The following is a 21,304-nucleotide window of genomic DNA, read 5'->3' as shown; positions in this document are numbered from 1 at the left end:
TGTAATAAGCTCGTAGTATTTTTCGTAAAATGACGTTGAATGAGTTTTTTTTTTGATAAAAGAAGGTGCGCGAAAATGATATTTTTTAACTTAACATTGCTGCAGTTGGGCAAAACTAGGTATGGTATGGTTATGTAAAAATCGTTCGAAATAGTTGTCACAATGCTGCTTTCCGGATTATTTAAACTTGCCACTTTCATCCCCATCTTTGCTTTATCTCTACTGTTTATTAGGTGCGTGCGATATCTATTGCTGAAGTTGCTAAGTATCATTGTAATAAAATATTAAGGAACCTAACCTACCTATTAAATTCCATAGTTTTAATCTTTCTTTACATAAAATAATAGTTTTCCATTTTGTAGTATTGATTTATTCAGTGTATACGGACGCTCACGGAGCATTCAAAATTCAATATCAAGGTTTTACCATTTATCATAGAAAAAGAAGAGTTTTTTGTAGCGTATTGTGACCGGCATTAAAAAGTGGAACTACTTTCACAATACGTAGTAAATAGTTATGGGTTAGCCGAGGAGTCATCCACATCCACACCGAAACGGACTACTCATGGTCCTAAAGTCTTTCTGTTCATCTGGTGGGATCAGAAAGCTATGATGATGACTTGTTGACTGAATGAAACAAAAAAGGCCAAAGATATCGAGTAACAGGGGCAAAGTCATCATCTTGCAAGATCGGTCGCATGTTACAAGAGTTGTGAAGGATACACTGTTATAGTTTGAATGGAAACTTCTCTTGCACACAATGTAATAACATAGTACAATGAACTGTAATACTTTTTTCCGTAAGAACAGTGGAATAGGTCACGGCCGTATGTCATGTAATACGGCTCTGACATCTGTTTTAAAAACTACCTGAATAGTGAACAAGCGAGACGGGTTGGTCTGTTTTCTAATAGATAAGAACCTTTGTTAGAGTGTCACTTTGTATCACCGTTTAATAAGTCGCCTATTCTTTCCTTTTTAACTGGCGCAGTCGGTATGATTCCGGAGAGAGTTTTCTTTTAAATTCATTCAATGAAAATGAATTAAATTCATCAAATTGAATGAATTTACAATGACCGAAATCAAATTAATTATCAAGGAAAGAAAACAGATTGATGTTGGGTTGGTAATCGATCCGCGGTTACTCAAAGCGTTTCTTGGTGTATTTAAGTGGAGTTCGGGCAAATATTTTGCAGCTGAAGTCACAAAAGATGGTTTGGAGCCATTAATGCCCCTAGCCATAAACGATTCCAAGTAAGAAGTATTCAAGTTTTGGAAAATACCCCTAATCTGTGGCATGATAGTTTAAGGTGTAAGGCGGCCAAAGACGGATTGAAGTTGTTACGAATTAACACAGTCGACTGGAATTTGGTCAGTTGCAATTCTGGGTGAATCGCCACCAAAGGCGGATTGCAGTAGCTCAGTTTCTTAGCTGTCGTCTATTGAAATTTGGAGTCATCAACATTTAGAAAACAATTCCGTAACATAGAAATTTGGGTAGAAACATTACCATTTCGCACATCTTCAAAGGTACTGGCGGGCGAAGATACAATCGATACTTAAAAACAAGTATAAGTTGTCTTGACGGAATAACGACCACCTGTGGTGGTGGTGTGTAATGTGTTTGGTAATGCGACAATCAGTTTTCCAACAGATAAGAACCTTCGGTGTCGCCGTTGTAGCGCTGTTTAACAAAACCAATTTCTTCTTGTGTGTAAAACGTTTTCACGTTTTCTAACTTAAACCAGATCTCAAATAAATTTTGATCAATTTCAGTTTTGAGAAACTTCTCTCACAGCTGGTATTTCCATATAGCAATTGCACAGAATATTCAGAGACAGTGTCAGATTAGCTCATAAGCAAAATAAGTATTTGCTTAAAAACAGGTCAGTTGAAAAATACATAGATGGCGGTACTGAATTAAATCCATATGTTTTTTAGTTAGCCCTAACCTTCAAAAGATGCACGTATTAATTTGACAGCTGTCAGATCATTAGTTTGTGAATTATAGCATTTTGAGTGAATCAATTTTTGTTATTGTGAAAAAATGGATAAAAAGGAATTTCGCGTGTTGATAATATATTGCTTTTTGAAGGGAAAAAATACGGTTCAAGCAAAACTTGCTATTTGCTAAGTTTCGACGTGGTGAAATGAGCACCGAAAACGGTGAACGCAGTGGACGCCCAAAAGAGGTTGTTACCGACGACGACATTAAAAAAATCCACAAGATGATTATGAATAATCGTAATTTGAAATTGAATGAAATAGCAGACACTCTAAAGATATCAACTAAACGTGTACATCATATCATTCACGAATATTTGGGTAGGAGAAAGCTCTGTGCAAAGAGGGTGTGGCGCAAGCTCACTTTTGACCAAAAACAACGACGAGTTGATGATTCGGAGCAGTGTTTGAAGATGATTAAGCGTAATAAAATTTTTGCGTCGATATGTGATAATGGAGGAAACATGGCTCCATCATTTCATCCGAAGTCCAATCGATAGTCATCCGAGTGGACTGCACACGATGAACCCGCTTCAAAGCATGGGAAAACACAACAGTCGGCTGGAAAGGTTATAGCATCTGTATTTTGGGATGCGCATGGAATAATTTTCATTGACTACCTTGAAAAGGGAAGAACCATCAACAGCGACTATTATATAGCGTTATTGGACCGTTTGAAGGACGAAATCGCCAAAACGGCCGCATTTGAAGAAAAAGAAAGTGCTGCTTCACCAAGACAATGCATCGTGTCACAAGTCAGTGAAAACGATGGCAAAAATCCATGAATTGGGCTTCCAATTGCTTCCTTCCTATTCCCAGATTTCAAAAGAACGCTCGCTGGAAAGACATTTTCGTCCAATGAAGAGGTGATCGCCGAAACTGAGGTCTATTTTTAAGCAAAGGACAAACCGTACTACAAAAATGGTATCGAAAAGTTGGAGGGTCGCAATAATCAGTGTGTCACCCTTGAAGGGAATTATGTTGAATAAAAAAAACTAATTCTGCCAAAAAAATGTGTTTTATTACGGTAGGCCGGAGACTTTTAAATTGACGCGTTAAACGTCTTATGGCACCAGAAATAGAACCACCAAAAAATATTTGCTAACCATTCAATTATAAAAAATTTCTTCCATTAATACTGGTATCGTTTTCCATATGGCCATGTAAAGCCAAATTTAGTTCGACAAGAAATTTTATATCCTTATAATTTTCCTCTGTCACTAAGTTTTATTCTATTTTATAACTAGTCTACGCTTTTTGAATTCTTCAATTCCAGCTTCCTTTTGATATATTATCCAATCAATCTAATGTAACAATTAATAAACACTTTTTTAAAGCGCAAAATTAATGAGAATGCACCTCAGATTATCTGGGCGTAATTGTCTGTTTTTTTTTGTGCGATGTAGGGATGCCGGAAAAATATCGATATATTTGGCTATTTCGATAAAGCGATATTATTTTGCATCTATAAGATGTGTGTAGTAAATATTTAGGTAAATTGCGGAAAAGACTCAAATAATTCATAGATCAAAAACATGCACAAACATCTAGGGAAACTTGCATATTGTAATACTAATATTTAAACTTAATTTTACACATATTAATCAAAACGGAAGTTCCCAATTAGTGCAATAATTAATTGAGAAGAAGGGGAGAAGGAATTTTTTAATATCCGTTATAATTTTCCTCTGTCACTCAGCTTTGCTCTGTTTTATCAATAGTCTGGGATTACGATAGTCTGGGTTTTATCGATAGTCTGCAAATTGGATTGATTGGGTCTAACGATCCAATCAATCCAATTTGCCAAATCAGCACTGTTTTTTCGACACAGTATCGCCATTCTGCCAAAATTGATCAGAATGCACCTCATATCAACTGGATGTAATTGTCTTTGTTTTTTGTATGTAGGGATGACGAAAAACTTGACTTTTTGGCGGATATTTCGATGTTGTTTTTGACTGATATTTTTCGATATTTTTTCCAAAATATAATCACTACATAGTATAAAACAAAGTCGCCTTTTCTGTCCCTATATCCCTATGTGCGCTTAAATCTTTAAAACTACGCAACGGATTTTGATGCGGTTTTTTTCAATAGATAGAGTGATTTAAGAGGAAGGCAACTAAGGCAACATTGCTAATTTTAGAGGTTTCTAACGTGATGTCGTAAATTAACCTATTTTTTTAGGCTTATTTAGCAATTAGCAAAAACGCTGCCTAACCCTACGAGTTAGATCAAATTAATGTACTACAGTATTGTACACCATAAAAAGGTCTACAAAAAAGTCCGCGATGGTATATGTTTATCTTTTAGGGATAACCCACATTAAACATTTTTATTGTTTACTTTTTACGTGAGAAAATGGCTTATTTACGAAGCTATTTTAAGCAATACGGCATTAATCCTTATCGAATTAAGTACCTTAAATACAGTGTGCAATTAATATAGATCAATATGGTTCCTTACAGCATGTAAATTAAACAAATATTTTCGGAGATATTACAAATTTAAAATTTGCATTTAAAAAATTTAAAAATTGTTTTACTCCAAATTTAATGCGTGCAGGCTAAGGGCAGTAATGAATGAACCAATAATAGTGGATCGATTTTAATCATGTTTTCATTGATTGACATAGGCATATATATTTTATGCCCGTGCAAAGTCGGAGCGGGCCGCTATGTTTTTATATACAACGTTCATATTTTTTCTGTAGTGTATTTAATTTATTATCAGCATTGCACCCGTGCGAAGCCGGGGCGGGTCGCTAGTATTAATATATAATAAACAGTAATTAAAATATAATAAAAAAAATATAAATTATAAGATATTTAAAAAGTGCGAAAAACTGAATTTTAAGGATTCAGAGCGGGTTTGATTTAATTTTAAAGGCTTACACCGTTATGACATTTAATTTTTCCTGGCAGTTAAAAAAAATTAATAATTTTTTACATATTTTTTAAAAAATTTTTAAATTCTCCGATATCGATGTTATTCTCTCCGGTCGACGTCCCTTGTATGATGTCACGTAGGTTGGACAATTCTCATTATTAAATTTGTTCTGTATCATTTACTCTAATGGATTTTTCATTTGGAATAATTAAGGAAGTAAAAGTGCGTGAGGTATTAACTAAATATTTTTTTATTTGTTCTGTTGACATTAAGAGTATTGAGCGATTGTGGTTTATTTTGTCGTAGACCTGTGACTCCAGTAAATCTGATATGAAGCAGTCTGGCGAGTTCAAATTCCCAAAACCAAATTTATTTAAAATTAACGCGCATACTTTCGACCACAATAATCTTCAGACTATCCTCCTTGTGAAATGAATATTACTTAAGTAATAAAGTGGGTTAATGAAGCCTTCTGGTTTAAATCGTTGCTAGACGCAGTGTAGTGCATTTTACCGTGCAACGGGGAAACGAATCCTCTTGACGATCCGTCGACCGGCCGGCCCCCTCTCGCCCCTCGTCCGTTCCACTTCGAATCGTTAAAAGCAAAGTTGGAAACTCGCAGCCGCCTCGGAAGCAGAAGAAGGCGAGGAAGAGAGTTCGGACCGAACGAGTTCCCTAACTGAATTGCGTCAGTTGTCCGGAAGAGGCGAATTTTGATTTAAAAACGACGTCGGCATAATTAAAAGTTTATTTTCCGCTAAACCGATTAGCGGCATCGGGACGTCGTTACCGGCGCTGGATAAAAGCGGGACGGGCGAAGCAGGACCTGATTCCATTATCGGGTCTTGTTCCCCTTCATCTGTTTCCGCGCCGCCTTCCCCAGCTCGTTGTAAAATCTCGCGTTTATGTGACGTTTCGCAATGTCATCTGTCAAATTGTGACATTTAATAACTCACTGTTTTACACGCGACGAAATCACGGCCTACTATTTTGTTACCTGTAGAGTAATTTTAATCTAATTTAAAACGCCTTCAATTACCCTGTGTGACACAATTTTTCTAACATAAATAAGATTCTGTGTTTTGAATTCGTTATTCCATTGTTAGAAACATTGTCTATTGATATGGTTGTCTAACACGTTACGTTTCTTATTAATAGTGTGAATACTATTTATGTTTAAAAGCTGTATTATTCCACAATGGCAGCCGATTTCCTTACATAGTTATTGAATATTCAGTGATTTTAAAAGAAACGAAACAAACGAACGTTTTACGAAATATTTTTGTTTGTTTGTGGGACAGTAGAGACACCAAAAATCACTTTGAAGCTAAATATTGGTAAAAAAGAACTTGTTTGTGACAAGGAAAATTGCACTTTTACATATAAAACTTCGTTTAATGAAAAATTTTGTCTAGGCCATGTATAAAAATAGTAAAGGATATTTGCATTTGAAAACTGTTTTCTCTAGATTAACTGATGCTAAGTTATTTCATAATGAATTCTATGAAAAAAATCTTACCGCGAAAGGATTAGCGGCTTGGTTATCTCTAAAGAAAGTAATTCATGGATTTTTAGGTAATCTTAAAGCTGAAGATGCCGAGTTTTTAGTGAATGATTTGTTACAAAAATTTTAACGAAACAACATTTTAAAAATACATTTGCAAATGCATTTTCATTTCGATGTTTCCCCTCGTAGTCTTGGAATGTTTCTGTCAATTGTTTTTGAGTTTGGGTTGGGTCTTCATCCACTCATAACTCAGCAGTTTTGCATCTTCAAACTTTTTATACCAGAACGTTATTTATTTTGCACATCGAAATCACCACTTTTGAGTTTTTGAGGCCACGCCTCACATGTTTTTAATGTTAGAGTATGCCCACCGTAAGAGGGAAACCGTAAACCGTTCTGTCAGCAAACGATGAGCTTCAGAAGCTTTTTTCTTTTGATTAAATAAGTAATGCGTGCCGCAAATGCACGTTTTAAGACTCGAAACTTGACATTTTCAAAGAGGTATAAATCTATTACAGTATTACTACTCAAAATATAATGTATTTAGCGTATGAAGCTTGATGTTAGTATAATAAGATGACATATGTGTGAAATAATAACATTGCATGTTTAAGCCTAGAGATATCTGTTAGAAAACCCTGTAATTACTTACCGGTACACCTGGTATGTGGATTGTTTACGCATCAGAAAATCGTCTGATATTTGTGTGTGCATCAGATGGAAAGACAAAAAAAGAGATGGAAAGAGAAAATCCTCCAAAGTATTTCAACAAACAGAAATTTTTAAAAACATGACATGAACATTAGTTATAAGATGATGTAACAGATGGGGCAAAAGTCCCGCTACCATTTTGATTTCGCGCCATCTTGATTATGTGACGTTTAGCTTAGTTTCACTTTAACCATTGTGTTGTGTAGACGTCCAAATTTTATCATAGATGAATATACACCACAAGAACGAGCAGAAATAGTGACAATATTTATTGAAAATAATCGTTCCATTATTGTCACTCAGCGGAAATTGCTTCAAAAATATCCTAATCCTCCAGTGCCTCACAAAACCACAATTTATCGTTTACATACGAATTTTCGACAGTACGGTACAACAGCAGACAGGCCTTGTACTGAAAGACAACGAACGTCTCGTAACATTGAAAATGTGACTCTGGTGCGCGATAGTGTTGCAGAGTCTCCAGAAACATCAATTCGGAGACGTGGTTCCCAGTTGCACATTTCTGCACGCAATTTAAGGCGAATTTTGAAAACTGATTTGAAAATGTTCCCGTACAAAATTCAATTTGTCCAAAAATTACTATCGAGAGATCCTGATCAATGAGTTGAGTACTGTAATGTAATCCTAAAGCTGTCTGGTGAAATCGAAGACCCACTCATTGGCCACGTTAATAAATAGAATAGTCGGTTTTGGAGAACACAGAATCCTGAATTAATTTATAAAACGTCATTGCTGCCACTAAAAACAACTGTATGGTGTGGTATTCATGTTGGAAACATCATTGGTCTCTTTTTTTTTTTTGAAAATGACCAAGGTCCTGCAGTTACCGTTACTGCTGAACGGTACCAAGACATGATTCGAAATTTTCTTGTGCCTGAAATGAATGAACAAGGACTAGAGGACATGTGGTTTCAGTAAGATGGGACCACAGCACATACAGCTCGTTTAACAATTCAGTTATTGAATAACGTTTTTCCACGAAGACTGATTTCGCGAAGTGACGATTTAGCATGGCCAGCCAGATCGCCAGATTTAATAGCACCAGATTTTTTTGGGGTTTTTTAAAATCAAAAGTTTGTGTGAAAAAGCCCCAAACGACTCAACATCTTAAAGACAATATTTGTCACGAAATTGAAGAAATTCAGCCTCAGATGTTGCAAGATGTCATGAAAAATGACTTATTACTTACTTATATTACTTATTTAGGGTAAATGATGTGGCTCGGTGAATGGAGGTAAAACGAAATGAAACAGTGGTGTTTACATTATGTGACCGTTATTTATTGGCTATATAAAAAAAATGTGAAAAATACAATTAGATAAAACGGATGGCAGCGGTGTTACCTGGAGACGAGGCTTGGGCAGTCGATGGTGGCACGTCTAAACCAAACGAGGGTTGAGCACTCAATGAATCGTAATACCCTTCAATCACATCTCAGATAAACGTCTCGGGGTTACCGCCAGCTATTCGTTATCGGGTTCTAGTTGGCGCTGCTGGCACCCCGCCGTGTTCAACATCTGGGATTATATTTCTGGGTATTTTGTAGATCGTTATTCCACGATGTAAAATTCGACATGCCTCAAGGTCGCTACACTTATATTTACTTACTTATCTTTTCTTTGAGCAAAGTTATAGGCAATCAAAATGGTATCGGGACTTTTGTCCCAAGTTGTATATGATGTTTTGTAAATCATTATTAATTTACAATATTTTTGGATACAATATAAATTGTGGACTTATAACAAAAAGTGTTTGTGTATAGTAGCGGGACTTTTGGCCCACTTGCCGTTTTCGTTCTTAGATAGTGAGACTGCTTATTGTTGCAGTGTGATTTATTTGGTCATGTAGTTTCTGTTTTACTTGCGGAAAGTTACGGCCTGATTGCTTTTTCTTCACACAGTTTTGGTTCGAAATAGGACCGGTCGTATTTCACTCGCGAGTTTCCATCGCCGCCTAGATCGTGGTGGTGGCGTCCTTCGTTGAGGACTTTCAATTTGCGCTTGATTAATGGCATTGTCGGAAGTGAACTTAACACCGTTTCTTATTCCGTCCTGTCTGGGGGACCCTTTAATTAAAAAAGTTGCAGATTGTTGCTTTTCTCCGCTTTCAAGTGTTAGATACAAAATTTTATATATGACCAGAAGAGGGTTTCCGTTTATACGTAGAAATTAAATACGGTCATATTATTTAAATTATTTGGATTATAAACAGATCTTTCTGTTAATATATTGAGATTCCATTCATGTAAGTGTTTTCAACCAGTATATGAGTTATAACCATTTTCTATTTCAGTTTAGGATTTGCACTCTGACGTAAGTAAAAATATAGCAGATATATTATTTAACTTTAGGGTAATATTTATGGCTCGGTGAATGTAGCCAAGACGAAATGACAGATACATTATGTGACCGTTATTTATTGAGGTAATATAAATGTGGAAAATACTAGTAATAAATGAGACGTATCGGCGCTGGGTTTACCTGCAGACAAGGTTTGGGTAGTCTATGGTGGCACGTCTGAACTGAACGCTGGTCGGTTACTGATTGATTCAAAGTACCCTTCAATAATCTACCAGATAAACGTCTCGGGGTTGCCAGCTATTCGTTATCGTGTTCCAGTTGGCGCTGCTGGCACCCCGCCCGTGTTCAACATCTTGGATTATATTTCTATTATTCCGCGATGTAAAATGCGACATGTCTCAAGGGCGCTACAATAATATGAATTAGAACGTATTAATATGATTAACTTTGATTATTATGTTACCACTCTCTATGGTGCTGTCTTCCACTTTCTGGCCGACTTTGTTAAAATTGGTCGCCCAAGACGAACCATTAACTACGTCTAACGATAAGCTGTATTAGTTTCACTTGCACACTGGTGTACAAGTTATCAAGCCCTAGTCCTATTCAATTTGCTGACTACTAGCTGCTGAGCCACTGTATTTTCGTGGTTCTGGTTTCAGGTTATGGAGGGGATATGATTTTTTTTATATTGCTTTCCAGAGTGCAACCCCATGCTTGTATATTTTAGACAGTTCGGCTAATTATTTTTTAGTATTTTCCTTCCATTTCAATGTTGACATCCAATGCCATACCTGAATATATATTAAAAATGTTTAGTCTTTTGTTGTTTTATAGATGTTTCTTGGTTCTTATCCACTGTCAATGGAACTGTAATTTTATTAATAAAATAGAAGAATATGAATATGAAATAGAGAATAAATGTTTTCACGTCATGTTTTTTTGGTCACTCGTGGCTGACTTAATGGTTTTGTTATATGGGTCTACTGTATGTTAAGCTCTTAGGATATATACTGAATATATTTTATTACCATGTGCAGGTGTAGATGATGTGCTTAATTGTATAATACTTTGTCCAATTCAAGGACATTTAATTCTTTATTTCTTTATTGGATGACATTATTGGCGGCAAAAATATCATCATCATCATCATCATCACTAAACTATAGCTGGGAAGAATGTCCATTTCCCAACCAATACGCTGTTGTTGGTGCTGCAGCATTTTGAATAACCTTATATACCGATAGAGGAATGTATAGAGAAGTTTCACACTAAGTTTCAAGTGAATAGCTTTAGTAGAAGTTCGAAAAATTTTTTTTCAGAAAAACGCTTTTAAAATTTATATTTCTCTTAAGAGCTATATCTCCGAAAATATTTTAAGTTTTAAAAAATACTAAAAAATGTGCATTGATTTATTACTTTATTGATTATGTCTATAGATATAATGTAATGATTTTTAATGTGATAATGATTTTCTGGCTCTTCTGTTTATTCAAAGAATGCTTGTTGAACTTATCTAGGAAGTAGTGATTTCGATAAAGTTGATCTTACGATCAAAGTTGGAATCTTACTCTTAATTAAGTAAATTAATATCAGACGCTATCTTACCTATTTGCGTAAAGTGGTTATACAAATTTCTCCACACATTTAAATGTATTGGGTTTGATTCAAAATTAAAAAAGTGTGTGTCATCTGTTGAAGTGACGACTTGTTGACCGATGATTTTTTACATGTGGATAATTATTTGAACGGAAAACTAGATTTTTTAATACTGTTTGGATAATAGCTGCGAAAACAATATGCTACGATAATCCCAGCGTTTAAATCCTGATCTTGCGTCAACATTAACGACGAGGTCGTTTACTTCATGGCCCATGTGTATTTAGTGGTCTCAGCTGTATGTTTTTATATTTATCAGGAGCTGCTTAAGATGAATAAGAATATCGATTAACTTGACAATTGAAATAATATCATTCATGGTAAATTAAAATATTTTTAAAAATAATTTTAACTCTTAGTAATTCAACAATTTGCATTTTTGCAAGCAGTGGGCAATAAGCATTTCTTATGGTTATATTATATACACATGTAGAAAATAAATTTAATAATTTATGTCCTGTCTAAACTAGTATTTTAATTAGGTCCTATAATCAGATCGGATAGTATTGAACGTTTTAGTCTACGCATTTCACCATAACGGCACATATTTAGCTGATTAGCGAGTACATTGGGATGCACTGACACTCTTTCGAAGTACTTCACACAAACACGTTGAATTACACTCGTTATAGGGGTATACATTGGGGTACACTAACACTCTTTTAAAGTAATTAATACAAACATTTTGAATGACACTCATTTTAGATTCTAGAGGGGTATCGCGTTGTATCATTCCATTAAGACAGACTTGCTAGCAGTATCCCATAGTTGGATTGATTGAGTTGAGTTTTGATTTGTATGTTACTATAATAATAACTTGGATTTGCGCCCGATAAACCAATACATTTGTTATGGTTTAAGTTGTTTTCGTTTAACAAGTATGTGGTTCGTCCAGGTTAGACGCTGGTCTAGATGCATACTAAGACAAGATACATAAAATGTATTTATTCAAAGCAAAGTATTAGCCATTTGATGAAAGAACAGTTTTTATTTTGATCTATACCCTTCACCGAGCCATTTTTCAAGTGTGCTCTCTGTAAGGGCGCCGTGCTCTATAGATGTAAAGAGTTAGCAGTTAGATGCCAGCCTTTATTTGACTGATTTTGCTGTTGTTATGCTACAAAATCATCTTATCAGGTCTTTGAGGGTATTTTCATTTTTTCGACCAATGACCAGTTCACATTAATTATTTGTTATCAGTAGCGATCAGTATTTTTCTAGGTTTCAGTAGTTCACAACCTACGACACTAACCTGGTTCCGTCAGGCAAAGAGCATTTTCGAAATAAATCCTTTTTTTTGTCACCCGTTACTATTCGGTGCTGAAATTGTTTTCTTTCATACCTTTGAAGCAGCATTGCACTGACGATATTTCGGTTTTCTAATTGACTGTGATCAAATTAAATGTATAAACCATGCTTTACATGTTTTTGTGGTTGGATCATGTGCATTGTAAGCTTCTATCAAGAAACGATTACTTTCAGCGGCTTTTTCCTTTTGATGAAACAAGAAAAGTAATGCGTGCCACAAATGCACGTTTTCAGACACATAACGACATTTAAAAACAAATTTAAATTTATAACATTGTCATTTGCTGTAACATAACTTGTGTAGTTTTGATGTTAATATCAGTAGAATAATATAACATATGTATCAAATCATAACACTGAATAATTATAGCCAGTAAAATCTATTAGAAAAACCGGAAAATAATTACTTGGTATACATTCGATTACTAACAGTAATTCTTTCTAATTTATAGGTTTGTTTTATTTGACAATATGCCAATGATATGTTCTCCAATTCAGTCCAGTTATTGCTGCAATTGAAGATATGCTAGTGCCAGCATGCAAACATATTCCGCATTATAATATAAATAAATGAAATATCAATTGTATCTAATATATTAACAAAAAATTGATAAGTGTTTCTTCCAATATCGTTCATAATTTTACTAAAGTCTTTTCTTCTTCAGTCTTGAATAACATTTTGTTTAGGTTTAGGATGGGTTGGACAATAAACAAAATTATTTTTTTTGTTTTCTTAATTGGGAGTTTCATTTACGTAAAACCATTTCGAAAACACTTGAAGACATCTATAGTTTTTGTTTTTTTCGTAAATAACTGACAATTTTTTTTTGTATATAACCACTAATCGTCGTTTTTTAGTTATCATACTTAAAGCAACAAGCTTATTTTGAGTCTGCCACTTAATGACTTTTTAAATTGTAACCTGGAATCTCTTCTTCTGTCTTTTACAATTCTGGTGAAACTTTTTTTAATCATATATCAAATTTTATTGTATTTCATTTATGTGTATTTTGTATTGTATTTTTTATTCTATTTTATTTATTGTTTTTCTGTAAATCATTGGAATAAATAAAATAAACAAATATGAAAATGAGAGGCACAAATTATAACTTAACAGGTTAATTAAAAAGTCCCCGGCCTACTATAGTAAAATACATTTTTTTAGCAAATTTAGTTTTTTTATTCAACATAATTCCCTTCAACACTGTGATACACTGATTTTAGCGACTCTCCAACTTTTCGATACCATTTTTATAGTACGATTTGTCCTTTGCTTCAAAATAGGCCTCAGTTTCGGCAATCACCTCTTCATTACACGAAAATTTCTTCCCAGCGAGCATTCTTTTGAGTTCTGAGGACAGGAAATAGTCGCTGGGAGGCAGATCTGGGGAATACAATAGATTTTTTTGAATATAATAGATTTTTGCCATCGTTTTCACTTGTGACACGGTGCATTGTCTTGGTGAAGCAGCACTTTCTTTTTCTTCAAATGCGGTCGTTTTTCAGCGATTTCGTCCTCAACTGTCCAATATCGCTATGTAATAGTCGCTGTTGATGGTACTTTTTTAAGGTAGTCAATGAAAATTATTTCATGCGCAACCCAAAATACAGATGCCATAACCTTGCCAGCCGACTGTTGAGTTTTCCCACGCTTTGGAGCGGGTTCCAACACCGACATTCGTTCCATTTCGACAGTCCACTCGGATGACTGTCGATTGGACTTCGGAGTGAAACGATGGAGCCATGTTTGATCATCTTCAAACACTGCTCCGAATCATCAACTCGTCGTTGTGTTTGGCTAAAAATGAGCTCGTGCGGCACCCACTTAACACAGAGCTTTCTCATACCCAAATATTCGTGAATGATGTGATATGCATGTTCAGTTGATATCTTTAGAGTGTCTACTATTTCATTCAGTTTCAATTTACAGTCATTCAAAATCGTTTTGTGGATTTTTTTAATGTTTTCTTCGGTAATAACCTCTTTTGGGCGTCCACTGCGTTTACCGTCTTCAGTAATACCAATCCTTGATCGTTGATTTCTTGGGGCAGTGCCCGGAAACTCGGCATCAAGCCAAGTTTTTGCTTCAACTGTATTTTTTCCTTTCAAAAGCAATATTTTATCAACACGCGAAATTCCTTTTTATCCTTTTTTTCACAATAACAAAAGTTGCTTCATTCAAAATGCTATAATTCATAAACTAATGATCCGACAGTTGTCAAATTTATACACGCATCTTTTGAGGGGTAGGGCTAACTAAAAAACATATGGATTTAGTATGATGTATGATTCTAGTAGCGCCATCTATGTATCAGACCGGGAACCTTTCAATTGACCTGTTACTTATTATTGTGCAATATCGATATACGTACTTATATGACTGTCTTAGTAGTAAAATATCAGTTTCACTGAAAACTTTTAACCATTAAAGTAGCTGTTTCAATTAACTAATACTTTTATCATTTGTTAAAGGTGGTGAAGATTGGAGTAGAATTGCCGATATCATTTTGCCTCATAGACAGTTTCATTTTGATATTGAATCCGAACTGAGTCAAAAGGTAATTTAACTTATTTAGTTCTAGTATTTTTAAAATTTTTATCACTCGTTTTAGACCGTCTTGGATATATATAAGGAGACGGAAAATGTTCTTACAACATTGTCTATGGGTAGCTTAGGTGAGTCATTTTGGAGTCATAGCAACTTTAATGGCACTTCATGCGGCCCAAAACTTTTTGAATACTGTAACCAAGCGTATACTGAGTAAGTGGAGTCCTAGTTGATGATAATGTCGCTGATTCTGTTTCTTTTTTGTAAGAATATCGGAATGTAACAAGCCTTCCTGGACAACTTTCTTGGATGCCTACGAGACGTCATTGAAAATAGCTTTGAACAATCAAGATTACATCGCGTTTCAGAGGTACCAGCTGCGATTTTCCGCAATCGATGAAGCCATCGGGGTGTTAGGTAATTAATAGTTTCTGTCTTTAAACGTTGCCAGTTCTAAAGGTATCATTATCTATAGGATCGCTTATTGCCATTGAGAATTTGCGCCATGAAGGAGTTTCTACGGAGGAACTCGTCAACACCAAAACGTTGTTAATGGCTTTGAGAGTGATACCCAAGCTAGCCTATTATTACGCAGCGGATAAGTGGCGGCTAGACTTGCTTGAAAATGACGGCCAAGATATTGTAGAGACTTGGTGGAACTACAGGTAAGGTTATGTTTTTCAACTTTATAATTACGTCATTTTTGTAGCTTTTAACTTTGCTATTTAAGATAATGTATTTTAATCATCTCCAAAATTAATTACAGTATTTATTTTTCTTTTGAATCATTAGACGAATTAAAAGATCAAAGAATTTAGACAGAATTACTTTCAAAAAATGTAAATGAATTAAGCCCAGAAGTAGACAAAGGCCACTATGGAAAGCAACTCGAAGATTTAAAAGACCAATTATTCGAGTACCAAATTAAAAGTAAGTTAAAAATTAAAAATGATCGAAATGAATGCGTTTGACGGAACTATGAAAAAGCTGAATTGTTCGCACAATACTTAGCTAACATATTTCAAATAATGATATTGATAACCTCAATCCTACAAAGGCACCTGGTATAGATGACATTTGAGCAATCATCATGTTGATATATATATATATATATATATATATATATATATATATATATATATTTAATATATATACAACAGAAATTTATATATATATATATATATTTATATGTATATATATATATATATATATATATATATATATATATATATATATATATATTTAATGTCTGTTTAAGACTGAAGCTCAAAAAACTTGACAAACCTGCAGAACTAATATTTAAACGTGTTAAAAATTTTGTAATAATACTAGATTTCCAGTTTGGTTTTCAAAATCACCATTCAACAATCGATCAAGTGCACAGAGTAACTGCGGCTATTGAAAAAGCGCTTGGGAAAAGAAATACTGCCCTGCAATATTCCTGGATGTCTCACAAGCCTTTGATCTGGTTTGGCATTTGGGACTAATATGTAAGATGAGCAAATTGTTACTGCATAACTATTGTCAATTGTTGGAGTATATATCTATTCGGAAGAAAATTTAGAGTATCGCACGAAATGGCATTCTCGGCATTTAAAACTATGTCAGCTGGAGTTCCACAAGGTAGCGTATTAGGATCTCTTCTTACACACAATTATTATTGCAAACGATATATCTCTGCCTAGGACAGTAGAAAAAGTACAAGTGGCAGTCAATCCATTCTACAAATGAACGAAAGATTGGAAAATTTAACTTAATAGCTCCAGATCTGTCTACGTTAATTTTGCATTGCGGCGAATTCATAAAAACTTAATTATATCACTCAATGGATGCCCGATTCCTCAAGCAGAATCAGCTAAATACCTTGGAGTCTATCTTGACGGTAGATTAAATTGGAAACATCATGTTAGACGAAAAGCAAAACACATTAGAACCAAAATAAAACAACTATACTGGTTAGTCGGAAGATACTCTCAACTTGATCTAAAATCAATGAGGTTGGTCTATAAGACAATCACAAAACCAATTTGGACCTATGGGGACAAATATGGGGTTGCACTAAAAATTCAAATCAACTAGTCATCCAACGCTGTCAAAACAAGGTTCTTCTATTGATTACCAATGCCTATCGCTACGTAACCAACGAAGAACTGCACGATAACCTGGGAATTAAATGGATTTGCGATTTTATAAGATTTCGCCTTGAAACACGAAGGAAGATTAATAAATCATACAAACGTGGAAGCAATAGAATCTTTTTTATGTAGAATTAACAATAAAGACAAATGCTTATTATCGTCCGCAGTCAACGTTTTGCCTTTTAATAAAATATTTCAAATATTATCAATTTATTAAATTTATTATAATTCTCCTTTCATATGGATAATATGGCATATATTTTATTTTTTTCTGAATATTTCTGGTATTTATTATATATAATTATGTTGCAATATACTGTTTTATTTGGATCATCTAATAAATAGTTCACAAACGCTTTTTATATGCCGAAACCAATTTTAACATTGTAAATATGTTAACATGACTAGACACACATGGTTTATTTACTAAGGTTCAATGCATACAGAGGCTTGAAGGTAGCGTTGAATATAATCAGTATAATCAAAATAATCGAATATGTATTCGAATGAAAGTAGGCATGCTGCCAAATGTAACTTGCTGCCAGTTTAATAATAATTTTTTGTAATTTAATATATAAAACGTTGCATTTGGAATATAAATAGAAAATATTTAACGTAATATAAATCTTGTTTGTTGTTTTTTATGATGTATGGTCTTTTTCATTCTTTCTGTTGTATCTGATGTTTTAATTTAGAAATTGATCGATAGATCGGTTACTAGCGTGGGCTAGATTTTTCTTTGCTGCAGTTGATTAAAACGAATATATACGTTATATATAAAAAAATAGTTGTAAATTGAAGATCGGATAATTTAATATACGGCGAACAGAGGTAGCAGCACTATAAACTGTATTATCAGTTAGGAATTCGTTCACTTTTTATTCGACAGATGTATATAAGCCATTGTAATCTGGGTCTCTGAATTTTTTCTTCAATTGAGCACTGATTATCGCATCTTAATCCAATGACTTCTAATACGATCTTCGGAAGAAACATGCAGAATTTGCCTTAGGTATCGTATTTGAAAGACCCCATGCTTACAGATGTAAGCCTGTAAGAGTGTCCAAGCCTCGGAGCCATACAAAAGGATTATCTAGATGAGCATTCGAAACATGCGGATTTTATTCTTGATTGTAATATTTCCTCTCTTTCACACTCATCATCTTAGAGGAGTAAAAGTTACTGTGGCTTGAAGGATTCGGCTTATTACTTCGGCAGTAGATACCACTTTGTTATAATTCATATAACTCAACAAGCGTCAACATCTGCATCGGTCAAGAAGTTTCCTGTATCATACTGAACTGCATAATTTCATTCACTGTTATGTTGAAAATTTGCGCAGAGACGACATCTCCTTGGTGAACACCGGCTCGGACCTCAAATAGATTTGACAAATCATTTCGCATTTCCCACAAAGCTAATGGAGCCATTTTAAGACCAAAAAATATACGCATTTATTTGTGAAAACCGTTTTAAACATTGCAATTTGTTTGGTTCTTTAACGTTGTTTTGATATATGTATCTGCATCACGTCTTTCACGAACTGAGTTTGATTGGCTCACCAAAATTTTTATGTTGTTTTGTCTGACATGATGGCTAAAAGTGAGTTCTTTATTTCATCATTTACTTGTTCACTTCATATATAGATTTAACTTTCATGCATTTGTTTAAGATTTTAAGTACTGAAGATTTTTTGGCATCAAAAATTTTTCCGAAAAATCCGATCAAATTCATCCGAATTTTTTTTAAATGTACGAAACAAAACTGAAAAAAATTAAATGAAAGTTACAGTTATAAAGAAGAGTTCCAATACAAGAGCTCTAAAAAATTTGTGCAATTTATAATTTTTGATGCAACATGGTAAAATAAAACCACCTCCTGTATTGTATTTTTTAAATTTGAGATTTATATAACTGTGGCTAAAATAAAGCCTTTATTGATACTAGCTTTTTTCATATGTATTGAACCCATCGAGAATCATCATTTCCTTCAGGATTATATAAATACAATCAAAACTATGGGTGCAAATAATATCTTAATAATATTTTATCGATCTTTGGTTAGAACATATTTGTAATTAGACTCAACTCACGTCATTTAAGTTTATGACATCAAAACGTCGCAGTGTTGAAATATATGATGAAATAAAAATAATGTTACCTAATATATTTTTTTAAAAATATTACAGTACATATAATGCATTATATTATCTCGTTCCTTCGTATCTGATAGCTTCGATATTTTCAATCACAGTAATAATAAGCAGCGATTTGAAATTTATCAAAACAAGCAAAGCCGAAACAAAGTTTGCTAGTTTCTAACCTGTAATTATTATTACTAATGTTTTGGAGAATTTTGCAGACCTTTGACAATGATTGGCGAATTTAGCAGATTGATTCGGTTACATGTGCACTGCGTCTCTTTCTAACTAGAATAAAATAAGGCGAACAATATTGGTTGATTTTTAAATAAATTTAGAAATTGCGTCAGGCAATACATTAAACATCTTGATGACGTAAGTTTACTGTTATTTTGAATAGATTATATAAATATTACAAAGGATGACGGAATTAGTCATAATCTTACCACAGAATAGAATACGTTTTATAAATTGAAAAATAACAAAAATATGTAATGAATACAATATGCTAAAAACATATCCGTTGTATAAATACCTTGGTATCTTAAATTCTTAAACATTCTTCGATTTTTTTGGAAGAAAGAGGCAATAAATACTATTCTTTTATTTCAGAAAAGAGTATCAAGGTGTTTCTGGAGTCACCCATAACGAATCAGACTTCTTGGGGGATATCCGCATCATCAGCAATAAACCGTACATCACTAAGTTTTTCGGCATTTTAATTGCTTTTCAAGTGTTCCAGTATTACAAAAACACCGCGGACGATCCGAACGACTTCGTGAAAAACTTTGGCCAAGACGAATCCTTCCGGTATTATATCGATCTCATTTTTAGTAGCATGTTATGTTTTTACTATTATTATATTTTAGAACGATGCTGTTCGAACGTCACACATCCGACTGGCCTTATTTGCTCAGTTTGCATTACGGCTTGGAAGTGGGTCCCTCGGATTTGATGAGTTATTTCAGTCCACTGGAAGAGTATTTCACCTCAGCGCCATTGGAACAAGTCAAGATCGTGACTACCACCACTACTACCACTACAACTACTACAACCACCACTACTACTACAACCGCACCACCACCGACCACCGTGGCACCGAGGTTGAAGCGACTGGAAAGTTCCGTTGTTAATGATCAGCCCATGCTGAATACTGAAGGAAAAAGGGCGCAACTGAAGGAAGATAACCATTGGTCTATGTACTTTGGAGTGGGGTTATTGGTGGGCATTGCGGTGCTTCTGGCAGGGCTTTTGTTTTATAGAAACGCACGAAGGAAACGCAGGACTAACAACAGAAGATTTGATACGTAGCATCACGGTTAATTAAGTGAAATGGTGTGGTGGTTTAGCAAATAATGTTTTAATTTATAACGATATGTAAATAATAGTGTGTAATATAATTTTAGGTTAAGATTACTGTATTTTTTACAAGCAATAACATTATTTATTGAATACTAAGTCGTTAGTTTTATTAAATTTGTCGCATTATGAACTAAATATGCTATTGATAATGTCTTGCAATTGCTATTGACTAAAAACTTTTTTGGTTGAAAAATTGAATAAAGGTTTGGTTTTTACAGAGATAATTCTGAAGAAAATAGAACAAATGATAGTCAGATGATGTCTTGACTAAAGGATGCGTTAGAACGTACCAATTAAACTATTCCTTTTTTTGAATGGGCTGTTTGTAGTTAGACCTTCTCATGTTATACCCATCCTATTCTTAAATACGATCTGTTTTATTTCAATTGCCTGTCATAATTGATCTAATATTTGATATCCGGAGTATATCATGTATGTAGTATCAAGTAGGTCATGTATGATTCCCTTCCATTTCTACTACATACCACATCACCTTTTTCAACATGTTTTTTGGATTCATAAATGTCTGTGTCAGTGTTCACTATCAATTCACCTATGATCTTCCAATTACATAAATTTCTCAGTATAAAGGAATGTTTGAATTATTTTGCGGTAGTTATTAGCTTTTACATTGCTGAAGAAACCAAAAGCTGAACAAGCTCTTTTTTATGTTCTGTTTAACTTCGAATTAGTTATTTTAATTTCGAGTCACACTAAT

At 34.1% G+C, this 21,304-nt stretch overlaps 1 protein-coding gene across 2 annotated transcripts in view; it reads left to right on the top strand.

The window, feature by feature from the left end:
* LOC143194776 (angiotensin-converting enzyme) overlaps positions 1-20,682 on the top strand; it is a 38,003-nt gene extending 17,321 nt beyond the window's left edge. For both annotated transcript variants that reach the window (XM_076401468.1, XM_076401469.1), the window contains 6 exons: positions 14,871-14,956; positions 15,011-15,159; positions 15,215-15,363; positions 15,422-15,611; positions 19,837-20,034; positions 20,094-20,682. In XM_076401468.1, coding sequence (XP_076257583.1) covers positions 14,871-14,956; positions 15,011-15,159; positions 15,215-15,363; positions 15,422-15,611; positions 19,837-20,034; positions 20,094-20,535 — 1,214 coding nt within the window. In that variant the 3' untranslated portion in view covers positions 20,536-20,682. The remainder of the gene's footprint in view (positions 1-14,870; positions 14,957-15,010; positions 15,160-15,214; positions 15,364-15,421; positions 15,612-19,836; positions 20,035-20,093) is intronic.
* Positions 20,683-21,304: the final 622 nt, after the last annotated feature.

Source organism: Rhynchophorus ferrugineus, unplaced genomic scaffold (assembly GCF_030347505.1).
Source record: "Rhynchophorus ferrugineus isolate W39M unplaced genomic scaffold, kcgeb_rfMv2 rfM4, whole genome shotgun sequence".
Lineage (NCBI taxonomy): Eukaryota > Metazoa > Arthropoda > Insecta > Coleoptera > Curculionidae > Rhynchophorus > Rhynchophorus ferrugineus.
This window is presented reverse-complemented; position numbering and strand designations above follow the sequence as displayed.